Source organism: Cladophialophora immunda, assembly GCF_000835495.1.
Source record: "Cladophialophora immunda strain CBS 83496 unplaced genomic scaffold supercont1.9, whole genome shotgun sequence".
NCBI classification, from domain to species: domain Eukaryota; kingdom Fungi; phylum Ascomycota; class Eurotiomycetes; order Chaetothyriales; family Herpotrichiellaceae; genus Cladophialophora; species Cladophialophora immunda.
In genome coordinates, this window is record NW_015622549.1 from 52,552 (window position 1) to 69,872 (window position 17,321).

Here is a 17,321-nt window from a genome sequence, read left to right on the forward strand (position 1 = left end):
AACGAACGTCTTCGGGATTGTTCGTAGCTCCATCTGCGCGTACAATACCCGGTGCTCTCCATCTTGGGTCAACTGATCCGGCGAAAGACTACCCTCTACGGAACCCCCTGCGCCCAGCGAGGAAGACCTTGTCCCATTGCAGACGAAGACTGGGAGCACGCAGAAACCTATGGCTTCAAACCCCGACAATACCCCGTCCCCGTTCCCTCTCACGGCAGTGGATCAGTCTGTCCTGGCCATGACAGATGACCAATTCCATCCACACACCTGGGAAGAACTGAAACAGGTCATTGGTGTGTGCTCCGCTGCACATGGTCTCATTGGGTCAGCTTCCCTTTCTTTTTCTGACAGGTTTCGACAGCCGAGCACAACCTCAGCATACTCAAAAGGTGGCCTTCAGACTTGAGACGCTACATCAAGTGGTCAAGCCAGACGAAGGCGACCTATGGCAGCGTCCCCAATTTTGTCATGAGGGAGCGACTGAAATGGACCCCTTTACCTTCGTCGACCCCGGAAACAGGACCCAGATTCGCCGTCAATAACCCTGTCCCTTTCGCAGATGAGGCAGATTATAAGATCCTGGTCAACGACTGGCCATATGGATTGGCCCCTGGTATTAGGCACATCATTGTGTGGCTCAAGACCCGATTGGAATCAGAGCCGACCAGAGGCGACATGACACCCAGATCAAGACAGCAAGTCGAGGATTTCATTCAGTCTACCTTTGTGGATCGAGTCAAGGATCTGCCAGGTGAGCAGGAAAAAGTTATGTGGTTCAAAAATTGGACGGCGTTGCAATCTGTGCCGGGAATGGAGCATGTCCATGTCTTAGTGAGAGACGTCCCCGACGATATCATTCGAGACTGGACAGGCGGAGATCAACCTATAAATAATTAGACTGTGCAATACGGAATGAGGCGCAGCTCCAGGATGATAGAAAGAGAAAGGGGATTAGAAGTGGCATTTGCCTCAACTCCCCTAAAGTTGTTTTCATTATGCAGCCTTGTCGCGAATTTCGTTCCATATAGCATCGAGCGCCTGAAAGACCGCTGTGACCGCCTTCAGGGTGTCCTCGTCGATTTTCATGAACCCATACCGCTGCTGGATCTTGTCAGGGTGCCATCGGACTCTCTCGGCCTTGACGACGCTCGAGAATGAATCCCTGCCCTCCGGAACTTCGAAAGCGGCTGTAGCTTTTCTAATAAACCGTCCGATTTCTTCCCTATTCACATCTTTGCGTTTACCTGACTCGACGGGCCACGCAATTTTGTTGCGGAGAAAGAGCTGCTCGCCCTCGCCCTCGAGTCTCTGCCGATTTTGAGCAAGGCTCTGGAGATCTGCCCAGCGGCGCAAATAATCCTCCCACAAGCTCTGCCACCGCTTGCGCTCCTTGCGCTTCTCCCCTCGTCGGAGACTGGCTTCGATCTGTGTGTTGAAAATGTGATCGTCGTGCCTGGCGTGCTGCCTCTCGCGTTCTGATCTGTTCTCTTCGTCGCGTACCCTTTGTTTCTCCCGTTCTCTTTCTCTCCTCTGTTCTTCTTTGGCAGCTTCTATCCCTTCCCAGCTCTTTTCCCACATTTTCCGCCGGACGAATTGTGCGTATTCCTCGTCGGTCATGCGTTCCAACTCTCCGGTCTCTTCATCTTGATAGGTGTCGGGATAGTTGTGTATAGGCTGTCCGTAGACGCCCTCCCAGAACGCCGCCCCTTCGTCGTCTCCGAGCGCATCGAACAGCGACTCTCGAAATGCCTGGTCGGGCGACAGATAATTCAAGGTTCGTTCGTGTGAGTGCGACTGAGCGGTGCCGTGCCGTGACGACCTGCGGCGTTTCCTGTGCTTATGCGCAGAGTCTTGGTCCTTCCGTCGCTTGTGACCCCTTGACTCATTCTCGTCGCCATCTTCATTGTCCTTCTTGGACTTGAAACGAAAGCGTTTCGATCGTTCTCCTTCGCGACTATTTTGTGCCGCTGTCTCCTCATGCGACTGGGGGTCTGACGCTTCGGACATGCTCAAACAACCTCATCTATACTCGAGAGGATGTGTTGAGTGGTGGGCGGCGATTGTGACCTGACGTGCAAGTCTGCGCGGCAGTTGGAAACCCGGAGGTAGCGAGGCTGTGCGCAATAAAGTTGATCCGTTCCGACACATGCATGCCAAGATATCAAATGATTCGACTCAAATTTGAGACTGTCGGTGGCAGTGGAGAAATATAATGACTCCCCTCAAGGGAGGATGTGGTGTTCTCGTCTCTGGCGCAACCAAAATTTTTCCAGCTTCTCTAAAGTCATCTCCCGCGAAACAAGAGCGATTCAGTGTCACCAAACACTTTGCACCTCTCCACGGACTTGCCATATTGGCCGAGTGAGCACCAAAAAACCAATCCCTGCTGCTCTTCACCATCTCCCGATCCAACAACATCATTTTCATTCCGCCGCTCCAGCGGCAGAACCCACGATGGCGGGAGAACTCAGTGGTAAAGTCTCTTCGCTGACGCTGGAGGAAATGGGGAAGAGCAAGAACCCTATGGACTTCTATCGACAACACATCGCCGAGAAACTAGCTCCCATAGTCAACCGATCAGCCGCCGAAATTGTCCCCTTGATCCAATGGACTACGACTCTGGACAAGGGAGACTTCACTCTGGCTGTACCTGCGTTGAAGGTCAAGGGCAAGCCACCGCAAGATCTGGCAAAGGAGATTGTCGCAGCGTTTCCCACGACAGAGGACACTTTCGTCACGGTATCCCAGGCTGGTCCGTTTATACAGTTCTTCGCCAAACCCCAACATCTGATCAACATGACAATCCCCGAAATCCTAAGCACCACCAGGGCATATGGCTGCAACCCTGCCCCTGGCCTGAAGGACCCGTCAGACCCGTCTAAGGGCCAAAAGAAAATCATCGTGGAGTTCTCCTCCCCAAACATCGCGAAAGAATTCCACGCCGGCCACCTCCGGAGTACCATCATTGGTGGTTTCCTGGCAAAACTTTACCAACGCATGGGTTGGAATGTCCTGAAGATGAATTACCTGGGAGACTGGGGCAAACAGTACGGCCTCCTGGCCAACGGGTTCAAACAATTTGGCAGCCAAGAGGAATTGGACAAGAACTCAATTGCACACTTATTTTATGTCTATGTCGAAATCAACAAGGTGAAACTCGCCCAGGACGAGCCCATCAATGAGTTGAAGAAGGAGATCAAGGAGAAAAAAGACAAGGGCGAGGACGTGTCGGCACTGGAAGAAAAACTTGCCCCTCTTGTGGAAGAAAGCGAGGATGAGAAGGCCCGGAAATATTTCAAGAGCATGGAGGAAGGCGACCCCGAGGCTTTGGCGCTATGGCAGCAGTTCCGGGATATGAGCATCAAGAAATACCAGAACACGTATGCCCGGTTGAACATTGAGTTCGATATATACTCTGGTGAGTCGCAGGTGAAGGCCGAGACAATCAAGCGGGTCCTGGATAGTCTGTTGGCACAGGGAATCGCAGAGTATTCGGACGGCGCGATCCTGATCGATTTTGCCAAACATGGCGCCAAGAAGCTCAACAAGGCAATCATCGTGCGAAAAGACGGCACGCCGTTGTACCTCACCCGAGACCTTGCCGCGATTTTGGAGCGATATAACGAGTACCACTTTGACAAAATGATTTACGTGGTTGCGGATCAGCAGAACGAGCATCTTGCACAACTGTTCAAGACCACCGAGATCAGCGGGCATAAGGAAGTGGCGGAGAAGTGCGAGCACATCTCCTTTGGCATGGTGAAGGGTATGAGTACCCGAAAAGGGACCGTCAAGTTCCTGGATGATATCATTCAGACGGTCAAGGACACCATGCTCGAAGTAATGAGGAAGAACGATCAAAAATACGCCCAGCTGGATGACCCCGAGAGAGTTGCTGACGTGCTGGCCATTACTGCCATCATGGTGCAGGACTTGTCGGGCAAGGTCCGAAACGGCTACGAGTTCAACATCAACCAGATGACGGCGTTCGAGGGAGATACAGGTCCGTACTTGCAGTACGCGCACGCACGACTGTGTTCGATTGAACGAAAGGCCAATGCAGACCTGAGTGCTTTGAGCTCTGCGGATCTTTCCTTGTTGAAGGAATCCCACGCCATCAATCTGGCTCGTTCGCTGGCACAGTGGCCGGATGTGGTGCTCAACACGCTCAAGACTCGAGAACCTGCCACTGTCCTCACTTATCTGTTCAAGATGGCGCATGCGCTGAGTTCCAGCTACGACCACCTACAAGTGGTGGGCAGCGAACCTGAGCTGCAGAAGGCTCGGTTGGCACTATACGAGGCTGCCCGACAGGTGTTGTGGAATGGCATGACCTTGCTGGGGCTAAGTCCGGTGGAGAGGATGTAGGATGGAGTGACATGGAAGCACTCAGAAGTTCTGTCAAGTGAACGGGTGTTTGGACAGGGGTGGTCCTCGCATCTCGGCGGGAGAACCCGGGCTGGCATAGCTGAAAATGGATCGAAGGATTTTGACGGTTCGCGCTCGACTATCATGAAGTTCGGCTGTTGAGTTCATGCAACAAGACAACTGCAAGCAGGGATGGCCGGCTGACCGGGGGGAGTTCATACAAGGGATCAGGCTGATAAGGACGTTAGAGCGGGTGCAGCAACTAGCTTCACAAAGCCGCATTTCTGGTGTCCGGGGTCTCGGAGCTCGATGTACTAGTAGGTAGACTTTTTGATGAGCATGGTGCAATCCTTCCCCTTTTCAAGGCTGAACGGAAGGAGGGGTGCATGCCAACGTAGACGAAGTTGGGTTTAGTCAGGGCGAAAACTGTTTGCCAGCGTCACAGTGCGTTGGGCAGCCACACCAATGTGCCCTGCTCATAATGTCGCCACCATCCCCTGCCACCACCCGGACCGCATCTGGAGGGGTAAAATTGTTGCTCCTCTTCTGTTATCGGATCGAAGACGAAGAAAGATTCCGCAGGCAGCGATCCCAAGGTGGACTGATTCAGGCTGATAACAGTGGAAGGCCGCGCAATGAAAACCCTCGCTCTGCCTTGGGGACAGGTGTTCTCGGTGCTGTGTCCTGATAGGTCGAAGTTTGAGAGAGTAGCAGGCAGAAGAGATCAATTGATGCGTGGATGGAGGGGTAGATGAACTGTTTGATAGCAAGGCGGGGGGATGAGGATGAGTGGCAGCGAGCCTGAGGCACGCGTGCACGAGCACCAACACCAACACCAGCATCAGTGGTCAGCTCCCTCAGTACCCTAGCACCAGCATCAGCATCAGCTGGTCAGCTCCAATAAGTGAGCGAATCTCTTCACGAGCATCATCTGCGTGTAGGCTCCCCGCGTTTTCTCCTGCCCACCAGCAGGCTGCCGTGCCACAGGCCATTTCATGGTGTTGTATCACAATGCCATCCCCTATGTGAGCACCCTCCACGTTCTGGTCTGACACTTGGAAGACAATGGCAGGCTGGAAGCATTCAGGCAGAAACACCATGGATCCATAGGCTGCATATGCAGTCGTTGGTCTGCTGTTGATTTGGGGGTTTGCCGAACCCTCTGCTGGGAGGGGGATGAGATGTTCTCCTTCTTTGGCTGTAGGTTTGCTGCTCGACGCCTCCCTGTCGTTGATGTTATCATCGACACCAGTTCCCTCGAGGAGCGTGCAGCGTGGAGTTGCAAGCGAGGCGAGACGCTGAGGGCACCGAGGGTGGGATGGACGGAGGACAGGAGTGGCAGAACCGTGGCAGACACTGGCATTCACCATCCATCGAGTGGATATCGAGTGTGTGCGGATGTAGCCTGCAACTAGCAAGCGACTTGTCGACGCCCTCGGCGCGCTGAATGGCTCCTAGAGTTACCGGGGACGTGCAGGTTGGGCAGCTCATTGGGCTTTATCTTCCATTCAGAAGGCAGCAATCCTCACGACAACGCGCATCACGCAACTAAAGGCTCCCGCTTACACCGGCCGGGGGCGAGGGCGATGGGAGATGGCGAGGATTTGAGGATTTCTTCAACGCCGGTCGGCGGATGCGCCCAAGGGCCATCACCCCTCTGGCTCACCCTCGCTGCCAGGCTTTGCTCGTTTTGCCGCGCCATTTTTTTTTTCTTTTCTCACTCCCTCACGGACCCTGGCTCTGGCAAAAGTGCTGGTGTCTGGAAAAATCACAAATCAAACCAAGAGTGCTGCCTCCGACTCCAGTTCGTCACCCTGCAGCTGGTCACCAGTCATTCCTACACCCATCCCACCCTAGCTGCTGGATTTTTGGCACACCTCGTCCTCTGATTCTTCTCTCGGTCTCTCACTTACTCACACTCCTACACGCACGTCCAAGACACGCACACCCTCTCTCATGGCTACCCCTCGCTCCTCCTCCGCGTTGCCTGCCTAGAGCCACGCGTAGTGGGGTTGAGACAAGAATGACTCCCTTGCAGAAGAATATCCTGAGCACAAAGCGTCATTAACTCCTCCATCTCCTCCCTCCATCGCTCCATCCCTCCATTAGACTTCTGTCGAGGTTCAGCAGCGAGCTCTACAGTGCAGAGTTCCATTGAGCTGTGGCTGATCTCTGCAGGCCGCCTTTGCATTGACAGGCGCGCATATTCACCCGGCAAATCACCATCGCACACGAATACCACCCTCGTTCTGAGATCATCGTCGAGGCGACGGAAGACCCTGTGTCCGTTCACCCTTCCTCTCAAGCAGGAAACGGGCCCCTTGTGCGACCGGATTCTTGCATTTGCCATCTACCAGAGTCATTGTTACAGCACCCGAGTGTGGAACACGCCTGGAGGCAACCTGTAACCCGCGGCTCAAGAGCCAGTGGATCGCAAAAATACCACAAGGTGATTTGAGACGGAAAATAAAACTGAACCCGAAATGGACCCGCAACCACACGAACTGGACTGAAATCATTTGCGATCACCCAAAATCAACAGGTTGGAAGCGATTAGGTCTGAGGGCCAATCCATCTACAAGACTCTTGGGGGGCAGACGATAATAGGATTGCTATTTCAGCAACAAAAAGCCCCCGGCACGCCACGAGCCGCGGCCACTGGATCAACCCCTCAAGGAGGATATCAGCGCATCGTTTCGGTGATTTTGCCAGCCTTTGGCCGCCCCGCGCCTCCGAGCAGCCTTACGGGCCGGGCCCCTGCAAAATAAGTACCTTGCCGTGAATTTTTAGCGCATCATCTATCGGTCGGGGCCCCTGTCACTCCACTTCCCAAGCCGACACGAACCACTTCCCCCCCTTCTGGTTTCCACCGCCTCCATCACATAAACCCATCTCTTATTCACGTCCAGGCATAGGCTGGTACGCTCAACAGTATCAACCACCTTCACCAACTTGTCTCGGGCCTGTATTGCCGCCGTTTCCATGCACGACTCTGACCGTCGTCGTCCCCGGGCAGCCACTTGCGAAGACTGGGACGAGGACACCCAGTCGGCCCTTCCCGGCTCTCAAACCAGTGCCAATGTCTCTGCCAAACGCTCTCAGCAAGACCTTGCTCTGCGACAACGCGAGAAGAATGAATTCAATGCCGACGGAGGCGACTCGGGCTACGCCAGTCGGGCTGGCACCGTAGCGAGTGAATCCACCTCAGGTCGGCGCAAAATGCCAGATCTGAAGCTCGACACCGCCGGAATCCGTGAACGAGAACGCAAGCCTTACCTTGTCTCTCAAAATGGCCACTCTCGACCTACCAGTCGCCGCCAGTCATCGTCCCAATTAAATGAACCTTCATCGGAGGCTAGACCTCATAAAGCCAAGCATGACTCGCATGAGCGAGGGCCTGGCGGCAGCCACGACTACTATGTCAAACACGTCGACACAAGGCAAGATCCCTCTCGGGCTTCCAGAGCGGCTCCGCCGCCTCCCTCTGCAGTGGCAGTCAAAACCTTGGTTCCGAAAGGCACAAAAGATGACCAAGCCGTACCTGTCAAAGTCCGACGGTCTTCCTCTACCCAGCAATCTAGACCGATGAGCATGTACTCCAATGCTGCCGTTCCAGTACAGTACATCAATCATCCAATGTATGGGCCTCCATCCGTTGCAACATCAGGATATGCGACCCCGGTCACGCCCAGCATGCCCTACAGTCCGATGCCATATTCATATGTCGTTCCTGCGCCGTTACCGACTCCGTCGTATGCGGTCTACCAGCCACTTCCCTCTTACTTTGACCAACCCACTATCCCTGAACCACGCTCAGCGAGACCGAGTCGACAACCAAGCCCGGCTCGCCGGTCGAGTGTCTATGGCGAGCCTGTCATTCGTCAAGGGTATCCTGAATCTGGAATGGCGACGCTCGAACGAATTCCTTCTAGAGAGACTCGGCCGCTGCCGTCGTCTCAAAAGTCTATCCGCAACCTCGAAGAGGATGATCGGGCAATCATGCCACCACCGCCACGACCAACCCAACCTGAAGTCGTCCTGTCACGTCGACCCAGCAACCGAAGAGCGAAGACGTATCACCCGCAAGAGCCACAACATCGCGAAAGGGTGGTGTACGAGCCGGAACGCTACGATAGCGATGACGACCACGAATACAGGCCGTCTCGACCTCCTCCATCGGCTTTTCGTGACCGCAGAGAATCTTCTTCTCGTCCACCCTCATCATACCGCGCACCTGGGCTTCCAGAGACGCGCGATCGGCCCTTGCCCAGAAAATCCGTCTCTTATTCGGCAGGGACGACCGTCACAAAAGTTGTTGCAAGCTCGACTCCACACAATATGCCTCGTCGCATGACCGTCCCTTTAGAGGAAAAGGAAGCCGAGATCGAAGAATATCAGTCGAGGCGAAACAAAACATCCAATGAGTTGACCGCTGAAGCTCTTCGTGATTTGGATCAACGCAATTCAAGTTCGAGATCGGAAACAGGAAGTAACTTCAGTCGGCAGTCGTCCTCCAAGGATTCATCTGGCCGCGGAAGAAGTCAGACCAGCGGCACAAAGACTAGCATCACCCTTCCCGGTGGCTTGAACATGACGATTCCTCCCGATTATATCAACAAAGATGGACGACCTCTCAGCATCAGCATCGGCGGGCTCGTTCTATCAGTGGGCGCCGAAGGCAAAGAGAATGAGCGACCCAAGGAGCAAAAGAGGATCGAGCGAGCACCGAGCGTTGCGAGTCGGGGCTCCAAAAAGAGTGTCTCCAGCAGTGTCATTTCGGCTCGGGAGAGGGATCGAGAGATGTCCACATCCAGACGACCTTCGTATCTGGAAGAACGAGGTCCAAGCCTGAGATCGAGTCGTCAGGCTAGTCGAGCCCCCAGCATGAATCGACGTAGCCAGGATTATTCTGCTCGCCAAAGCGTCGACTACAGCTACCTCGATCTATGAAACATTCTGCCTCCTGTACCATGTCTCTCGGCCAGTCTTTGGAGCGGAGTTGGTTATCTGTCTATATCCCTTTTTTTTTGACTCTGGGTTGGCTATTCTCACGTGTCGTTTTGTCAGCGTTCTGGTTATTTCAATCTTGATGACAGGGGACCTTTTAACCCCTTGATCTCTTTGTTGTCTTCTTCAGACATGCTGTGCTTCGCAAAGGGGCCTGCTATGCTGGCGCCGCTGCCGCTGCTCTTCTGCTTGGATTGGGATATTTGCCGACCTTTCTTCCGTTCAAAAAGCAGATCTCAAAAAAGTCCAAACACAAAAGTTGTTTGATACCCTCGGTCACGCGCTGTGTGTATTTACGACCGAAAAGCGAAAACAAGGCAGGATTTCTGTTTCCATCTGCTTATCCGATGAGCAGATGGAACCATGGTGGCACTTGAATGCCACATGAAAAGCAGCAAGCGGCACTTTTTCTTCGGGATGATGTGTTTACACAATATTCTGACTTTTATCTCCTTGTTTTCTCTCTCTATTTGATGGATATGCTGTGTCTCTTACCGAAGGATCTGGTCCTCTGGGGTTGATCTGGCTGGCCATATCAACATAGAATTCTGGTGGTTGGAGGATATAAGCAGGATGCCGACAGGGCACCCTCCTGTCGAAATTCGGATTGGGGATAGTTCCAGAGGTCGAAGTGTGCACTTTCCAAGCTTTCGGCGACGATGTTATGAATATATACGATGGGATGATGTGAATGAACTGGCATGGCACTGCAAGGATACCAAATCGACGTGGACGGGCCAAAACTTTCTGGGCTCGACTACGGGCTGTCCTCGCGCAGCCTGGACGCCCCGATCCGACCAAGGGCGCACACTCGTCCTCCTGAGCTACATATATGGAGGATTCAGCGGGTTATACACTCTTGTCGAGCGCGCGACAGCCCCCAGGCAGACCCGGAAGCCCTACTTCCCTGACTGAGCAGATAGCAAAGAATATTCATGGCCGAGCCATAATAACAACGCGAAAACATTTACCGGCTCAAGAAACCTCTAGAGAGAGTGTGTGATATTTTTGACCTCTCGGCCTTTTTGTGATTGTTTCTTTTCCATCTACTTGGGGGTATCTTCATCCCGTCGGGCTCGTTTCGTTACTCGTTAACTACAGTAGCTAGGGGAGGTCCCTTTTGGTCGCCCCGTTGTATCTCTGTTCTCGGCATGCGGGCATATCTCAAGCCCAAGCACGGTACCCTCATCAATCCTGGTGAGGTGTGAACTTTCGCTTTTCCTTCTCTTGCAGGGGGCTCTTTCTTCTGTGCCTGCTTGGATATTATGGTCCACGACCACGGCGTCCTGTCTACTGGAATATGTCCCTGCTCGTGACATTTCTATCTCGTACCCACGCGTGGGCATCGACGTCCATTATCCGCGTGGGGCGTGTGTCAGCGCCGGTAATTGGATGCATCTGAGAAGGAGACGTAGACAGAGAGGGTCACCGGTCGGCGAGCCTTGACATCTCATGCTGGCGTAGAGGCCATATGCCATCTAGTCGTCGGTATTGCTCATTTTCCTTTCTCGCTGGTAGGTGCCTGGCTTGTTTTGACCGGAAAGATGGAGCTCTAGGCAATCCCTTTCTTTGTTGGGCTGGCGCTGTGACTCTGATCGTGCTCATGTTCGCTTGTTCGTGCTCAGGCCTGTCTATTCGCCATGCTTGATCCCCAGGAAGTGAATGCCCTCCAGATTGAAGTGGTACAGCAATTTCAAAAAGTCAGCTTCGTCGCACATCCGTGCCCGCTTGTCCGCTAAGGAGGTCTTATCTTCGAGGACGGAGCGGACTTTCTCGCGGACTAGGTGGAAGACTTTGTCGCGCTTCTTGCGGGAGACAGACCGCTCGGCCGGGCTCGGGCGGGGCTTGCTGGACTGGTCTTTCAGCAGGCCGGGGAGGTTGTCTTCGTCTTGGTCGTCGACGTCCATGAAACCGGACCATTCCTCTTCCTCTTCGCTGTTGGGGCCGTCCTGCATGTTCTCGACTTCCATCAGCGTCGCTTCGTCGGCGGGGCCATCGTCGAGGGGGATGTCGTTCTGCGCACACCACGTGCGGTAGCTCTGGTCCAGCATGCTCAACACGCTGCTCGTGCCCAGAAAGTTGGCCCGGAGTGTCTTGTTCTTCCGCACGAAACACACCCGTAACAGCCCGTCCCACTCCTCATAGCTGATGTTCGGCCGCGGCACTTTCGGGACCAGTCTCACGACGCTGGATTCGACCTGCGGAGGCGGCTTGAAGTTGTTCTTGCCAACTTTCATGATATGGTCGATTTTGGCCCACATCTGCGCGTTGACGCTGAGTCGGGAGTATAGTTTGTCGCCGGGCTTGGCGAAGAGGCGCATGGCGAACTCGCGCTGGAACATCAATATGCACACCCTGGGCGCAGGAGTCGTGGCAAGAAGTTTGAAGACTAGAGGCGAGGAGATTTGGTACGGCGTGTTGGAAATGCAGACGTCGAAGTAGGGCAGTTCGGTCTTGATCACGTCCCCCAACAATACGTCTAGTCTCTTCTGCTGGGGCGTGGCTTGAACTCGTTTCGTGACTTCGGCAGCCATGCGCGGATCCAGTTCCACCGCGACACATTTTTTTGCCTTCTCCAGGATCTTCACTGTGAGGTTTCCGCTACCGGGCCCGACTTCCAACACAATGTCGGACTGCTTCAGGTCTGCTTTGTCGACAATTGCTTGGGCCACGCCGGGGTTCTTGAGGACGTGTTGACCAATATCCGTGTTCATTTTGAAGATCGCATTCGAGGCTGCGGAAGGCTTGGAGTAGGGCGAAGAAGAGGGTGCGCCGGGGCGCCTCTTTGCATTGACCTTTGGCATGTTGGGCGGAGATGGTACCAGGATTCTCTAAGATATGTTCTGCAGCACGGAGACGACAATAACAGCCTCTCATGGGCTGGGAGTCGGGGGTGTATCCGCAAGGTAGATATTGATGTTGAAGTCTGCCCACGAACATTTTTGGTGGAACTTTTTGGCGGTGAGAGACGGCAGAATTTTGATGCGTGGGGAAATTCATCGAAGATGCCGAAACGGCAGCCTTCTACCAAACAACTTCTGAAAAGCTGTTCTTCAGCCGCATCCTTCTCGCTACTCCCTCTTTCTTCCGCGGCAGGACATCCTGCACACCTTTTCTGACTCCCTCGCGTCTTCCTCTGCGGCTTCTAGGTGCCGCCAGTCGCCGAACACCATGTCGCGGCGCGACTTTCTCAGCCAACAAGCCCCCGAAAATTACGTTGCCGGTCTTGGTCGAGGCGCAACTGGCTTCACTACTCGATCCGACTTGGGCCCTGCTCGAGATGGACCCAGCGCCGAACAAATCCAAGAAGCTCTCGCGCGACGAGCTCAGCAACTCGGAGCAGCGCCCCCGACCGCATACGGCGCCGCTGCCAAGAAACAAGAGCAGGAAGAGGAGGACGACGATCGATTTCAGGACCCAGATAATGAGACAGGCTTGTTCGCCTCGGGCAATTTTACACAAGACGACGATGAAGCAGATAGAATCTATCAGGATGTGGACGAACGGATGGGTAAGCGTCGGAAAAGACTAAGGTTAGTACTGCCCCTTCCTGGTTGCCCCTCTCCCTCAACAAAGACACGTGGTTTATCTTTTCCACATGGGATCGAACAGATTACCGACATAATTCCTTCGCCGTCCTCTAGGGAAGAACGAGAACGAGAAGAACTCGAAGAATACAATCGCAAGAACCCCAAGATCTCCGATCAGTTTGCGGATCTCAAACGAGGCCTTGTTACATTGACCGATGACGACTGGGCGAATATTCCAGATCCTGGTGACCTGACGGGCAAGAATCGACGGGCGAAACAGAGTAGAAATCAGCGCTCTTATGTCGTCCCTGACAGTGTGCTTGCGAGGGCAAGGGATTCCGCCGAGTTCTCGACGAGTGTGCAAGATGATGCCGTGAACGGCGCTGTCACCAGTGCGGATCATAAGGACGGAACGATGACAAACTTTGCCGATATTGGTGCTGCAAGAGACAGAGTGCTGCAAACCAGGTTGGACAGGGCGGCAAAAGCGGACGCCGGCACCGGCACGGCGACGACGATTGATCCAAAGGGATATCTCACCAGTCTGGAGACGTCAGAATTTGATCCGTCCAAAGTACAGCTGGGTGAGATCCAACGAGTGCGGACTTTACTCGACTCCGTGATCAAGACAAATCCCAAGCACGCGCCAGCTTGGATTGCTGCGGCGCGTTTGGAGGAATATGCCGGGAAGATTGTCGCGGCGAGGAAAAAGATGGCTCAGGGCTGTGAGATGTGCCCCAAGAGCGAAGATGCTTGGCTGGAAAACATTCGACTGAACGAAGGGCAGAACGCCAAGATCATCGCTGCGAACGCCATCAAGAACAATGAACGGTCGACAAGATTGTGGATTGAAGCCATGAGACTGGAGACAGACCTTCGAGCGAAGAAGCGGGTTCTTCGACAAGCGATCGACCACATTCCCCAGTCAGTGGCGATCTGGAAGGAAGCAGTGAATCTGGAAGAAGATCCCGAAGATGCCAAACTCTTACTGGCCAAGGCCACTGAGATTATTCCATTGTCCGTTGAGCTTTGGCTTGCTCTCGCCCGTCTGGAGTCGCCAGAAAATGCTCAGGCCGTTCTCAACAAGGCGCGAAAAGCTGTACCCACCAGCCACGAGATTTGGATCGCTGCCGCCAGGTTACAAGAACAAATGGGCAATGCCACCAAAGTCAACATCATGAATCGTGCTGTGAAAGCGTTAGTGAAGGAGGGCGCTATGCTTAAGCGCGAGGAATGGATTACGGAGGCTGAGAAGTGTGAAGAGGAGGGTGCTGTCTTGACGTGCGGTGCTATCATCCGAGAGACTCTCGGCTGGTCCCTGGACGAGGACGACGACCGAAAAGAGATCTTCAAGGATGACGCCAAGGCAAGTATCGGGCGAGAGAAGTTTGAGACGGCTCGAGCCATCTATGCTTACGCCTTACGAGTCTTCCCCACGAGCAGATCACTGTGGCTGGCTGCAGCTGATCTAGAGAGGAATCACGGCACCAAAGAAGCCCTGTGGCAAGTCTTGGAAAAGGCTGTCGAGGCTTGTCCACAGTCAGAAGAACTGTGGCTCCAACTTGCACGAGAGAAATGGCATGCCGGCGAAGTTGACGATGCCCGCCGCGTGCTCGGTAAAGCATTTAATCAAAATCCCAACAACGAGGAGATCTGGCTTGCCGCAGTCAGATTGGAGGCCGACGCTGGGCAGATCAGCCAAGCACGAGAACTTCTTGCGACGGCGAGACAAGAGGCACCCACCGAGCGGGTTTGGTATAAGAGTGCAGCGTACGAAAGACAGTTGGGCAACATCGATGTCGCACTCGACTTGGTTCTGCAAGGTCTCACGTCGAGAGTGATGGACAAGAAAGAGACACGCTTTCCACGCAGTCCCAAGCTGTGGATGATGAAGGGACAGATCTACGAAGACAAGGGAATGATACCACAAGCGCGAGAAGCCTATGCGCAAGGCACTAGAGCGTGTCCCAAATCTGTGCCGTTGTGGCTTCTCGCGGCGAGACTCGAACAGAAGGAGGGTATCATCATCAAGGCCAGATCTGTCCTTGATCGTGCGCGCCTTCAGAACCCGAAGAATGCCGAGCTGTGGGCCGAGAGCGTCAGAGTCGAATTACATGCCAACCCACCTAATGTCCAACAGGCCAAGATCCTCATGTCCAAGGGACTGCAAGAGTGTCCCAAGTCAGGGCTTCTGTGGTCTGAGAACATCTGGAAATTGCAACCGCGCACACAACGGAAACCGTTGAGTCTTGAGGCTATCAAAGCCGTGGATAATGATCCGGTTCTGTTCGTGACTGTGGCACGGATATTCTGGAGCGAACGAAGACTGGACAAAGCGATGAATTGGTTCGAGAAGGCGCTTGTGGTGGATCCTGACTTGGGAGACAGCTGGGCTTGGTACCTCAAGTTTCTGATGCAGCACGGCTCCGAGGAGAAACGGGAAGATGTCGTTGCAAAGTGCGTGGCGAATGAACCGAAACACGGCGAGGTGTGGCAGCGAGTGAGGAAAGATCCTAAGAACGCATCTCTGAGTACGAAGGAGGTGCTGATGAAGGTGATGAAACAGTTGGAGGCAAAGGAGGTCATCAACTGAGCGGCCTGACAGCTGGGTATTCAGTATACACCTCGTCTATAGGCGTTGATGGACGTGTTGTTTGCAAGGCTGTGAATTCAGCTGATTGGCAAGGAGCAGATACCGGGGTCGATGATGTCATTGCCAGATTGACTTCTCCCATCCTCGTCTGTGCCAATATTGACTATGTATCTCAATGTATAGCGGAGATGCAGAGTCATGGTGTCATTGAGTGACACGATATTCACCCAATCCTTCCTCCAAGCAGGAGATTTCTTTGGCGTGTCATCATTCTGACGCGAAACTCCTTACGGATCATTGTGTCCGGAGTCACCACCATCACCACTCAATTTAGTGACGTTTTTGGCTAATCTTCCGTCGGGTCCCCAATCCGCTGCAATAAATGCATCCACCGTGCGATTTCAAATGAAAGAGAATGGCTGGAATGGACGTGTGCCTGAAACTCTGAAGGGGTGAGAATGATCTGCTTGGTGTGTCGCTTCACTTTTGTTTGCTCAGATATAGACCTCGGCTCTCTGTTGTTCTGATCTTCATCCTCATGAGTCCCAGGCTACTACTTCGTCTTGGGACCCAATTGCATCCTCAACGACAGGTTGCGTCAACGAGACTGCTCCCACGACTTGCACCCCCTTCTTCTTCCCCCGCATATAGTCGACTTCTGCTTTCCTGTTGCCCAAATTCCCGCAAGCTTGCCTCAGCTCATAACCACAACACCTCCCGTCAACCTAGTCGTCTATTCACCACCAACAAAATGAGCAAAGAGCAGGATCACCTTCCCTCTAAAAGAGACAACGAAAGCCCAGAGGCTCATCAATACCAGGCGGGTTCCAGCACCGACCGCCCAGAAGATGAGTGGAAACATCGCGAGCCCTATCGTCTTCACGAGAAGAACGAAAACTTTCCCGTAAAATGGGAGGGCCAGTGCCATTGTGGAAAAGTCACATATCAGTTGAGTCGAGACAAGCCGTTGGCGGCCAAATATTGTCATTGCACAACGTGCCAGAGATTACACGGAGTGAGTACATCTTTTCAATCTCAACCATTCCGATTCTCTGGTGTTGTGCGAACACTGTGACTGATGGTTCTCCAAGGCGCCCTTTCAATGGGCCGCCATCTTCCATAAATCCGACATCAATTTCACAAACGGCCACCACGACCTAGGCTGGTACGATCCCAGTGCCAAATCCACCACCCACCACCTCCCTTGTAAGGTCTCTTGCGCGTATTGCCGTGCCCCTATCATGGACGAAGGGCGGAACATGATCCTCCTTTTTCCACCTCTTATCAAGGACATCAACACCCCCGCCGGTCGAGAGGCTTTCCGACCAACCTGTCACATGTTCTACACACAGCGAGTGGCAAACTTCAAGGGTGATGGGATCGTGAAATGGAATGGACTAGACAACATGAGCGATCTGTTGGACGATGATGAGAATGTTTTGGTGAAATGGGAGGAGAACATGGACGACAAGAAGATGGAGCAGAAGAAGAGGGAATTTCTAGAGTTCACGCAACGCGAGCAGGTCAAAAGAGTGAAGAAGTCCGACGAGTAAACTTGAGGAGTGGGAGGCACTGAGCATATATCTGTGATTTTGACTTAGATGTGAGAGCTGGTTCTCAGAGCTGGTACTCAGCAACAATGATGGTGACATGTGAAGCAACTTTGTACGCGAGGGCAGGTTCGCAATATGGACGTCATGCCATGACCGAGCTTCGCCTAAAGTTCTCATTAGTCCGTTTCTGGCTAGATCTTTCTTGGCCGAATTACTAACTGGCAGCATCCCACTTGACACTTGATCGCCTCGAATTTTCCCGTTTCCCGA

At 53.5% G+C, this 17,321-nt stretch overlaps 8 protein-coding genes across 8 annotated transcripts; 5 read left to right on the top strand and 3 right to left on the bottom strand.

Moving 5' to 3' along the window:
* Window positions 1-135: 135 nt before the first annotated feature.
* On the bottom strand, window positions 136-2,061 carry PV07_12444 (uncharacterized protein). The gene has a single exon (XM_016399971.1). The coding sequence runs from the start codon at window positions 2,005-2,007 to the stop codon at window positions 994-996; it is 1,014 nt and encodes a 337-aa protein (XP_016242339.1). The 5' UTR covers window positions 2,008-2,061; the 3' UTR covers window positions 136-993.
* Window positions 170-935, top strand: PV07_12445 (uncharacterized protein; the record flags this gene model as incomplete). The annotated part of the gene is made up of 2 exons (XM_016399972.1): window positions 170-293; window positions 362-935. The coding sequence occupies 2 exons, from the start codon at window positions 170-172 to the stop codon at window positions 895-897; spliced, it is 660 nt and encodes a 219-aa protein (XP_016242340.1). The 3' UTR covers window positions 898-935.
* A 159-nt stretch (window positions 2,062-2,220) lies between the features above and the next one.
* Window positions 2,221-5,232, top strand: PV07_12446 (arginine-tRNA ligase). The gene has a single exon (XM_016399973.1). The coding sequence runs from the start codon at window positions 2,233-2,235 to the stop codon at window positions 4,366-4,368; it is 2,136 nt and encodes a 711-aa protein (XP_016242341.1). The 5' UTR covers window positions 2,221-2,232; the 3' UTR covers window positions 4,369-5,232.
* Window positions 3,790-5,826, bottom strand: PV07_12447 (uncharacterized protein). The gene is made up of 2 exons (XM_016399974.1): window positions 4,590-5,826; window positions 3,790-4,507 (listed from the first exon to the last, which is right to left on the bottom strand). The coding sequence occupies exon 1, from the start codon at window positions 5,736-5,738 to the stop codon at window positions 5,226-5,228; it is 513 nt and encodes a 170-aa protein (XP_016242342.1). The 5' UTR covers window positions 5,739-5,826; the 3' UTR covers window positions 3,790-4,507; window positions 4,590-5,225.
* A 235-nt stretch (window positions 5,827-6,061) lies between these two features.
* On the top strand, window positions 6,062-10,349 carry PV07_12448 (uncharacterized protein). Its single transcript, XM_016399975.1, has one exon. It carries the CDS (start codon window positions 7,351-7,353, stop codon window positions 9,316-9,318), a length of 1,968 nt encoding a protein of 655 aa, XP_016242343.1. The 5' UTR covers window positions 6,062-7,350; the 3' UTR covers window positions 9,319-10,349.
* Window positions 10,350-10,374: 25 nt separating this feature from the next.
* On the bottom strand, window positions 10,375-12,268 carry PV07_12449 (dimethyladenosine transferase). The gene has a single exon (XM_016399976.1). It carries the CDS (start codon window positions 12,177-12,179, stop codon window positions 11,007-11,009), a length of 1,173 nt encoding a protein of 390 aa, XP_016242344.1. The 5' UTR covers window positions 12,180-12,268; the 3' UTR covers window positions 10,375-11,006.
* Window positions 12,269-13,320: 1,052 nt separating this feature from the next.
* PV07_12450 (uncharacterized protein) lies at window positions 13,321-15,498 on the top strand (the record flags this gene model as incomplete). Its single annotated transcript, XM_016399977.1, has 1 exon — window positions 13,321-15,498. One exon carries the CDS (start codon window positions 13,321-13,323, stop codon window positions 15,496-15,498), a length of 2,178 nt encoding a protein of 725 aa, XP_016242345.1.
* A 751-nt stretch (window positions 15,499-16,249) lies between these two features.
* PV07_12451 (uncharacterized protein) lies at window positions 16,250-17,159 on the top strand (the record flags this gene model as incomplete). The annotated part of the gene is made up of 2 exons (XM_016399978.1): window positions 16,250-16,513; window positions 16,590-17,159. 2 exons carry the CDS (start codon window positions 16,250-16,252, stop codon window positions 17,049-17,051), a joined length of 726 nt encoding a protein of 241 aa, XP_016242346.1. The 3' UTR covers window positions 17,052-17,159.
* Window positions 17,160-17,321: the final 162 nt, after the last annotated feature.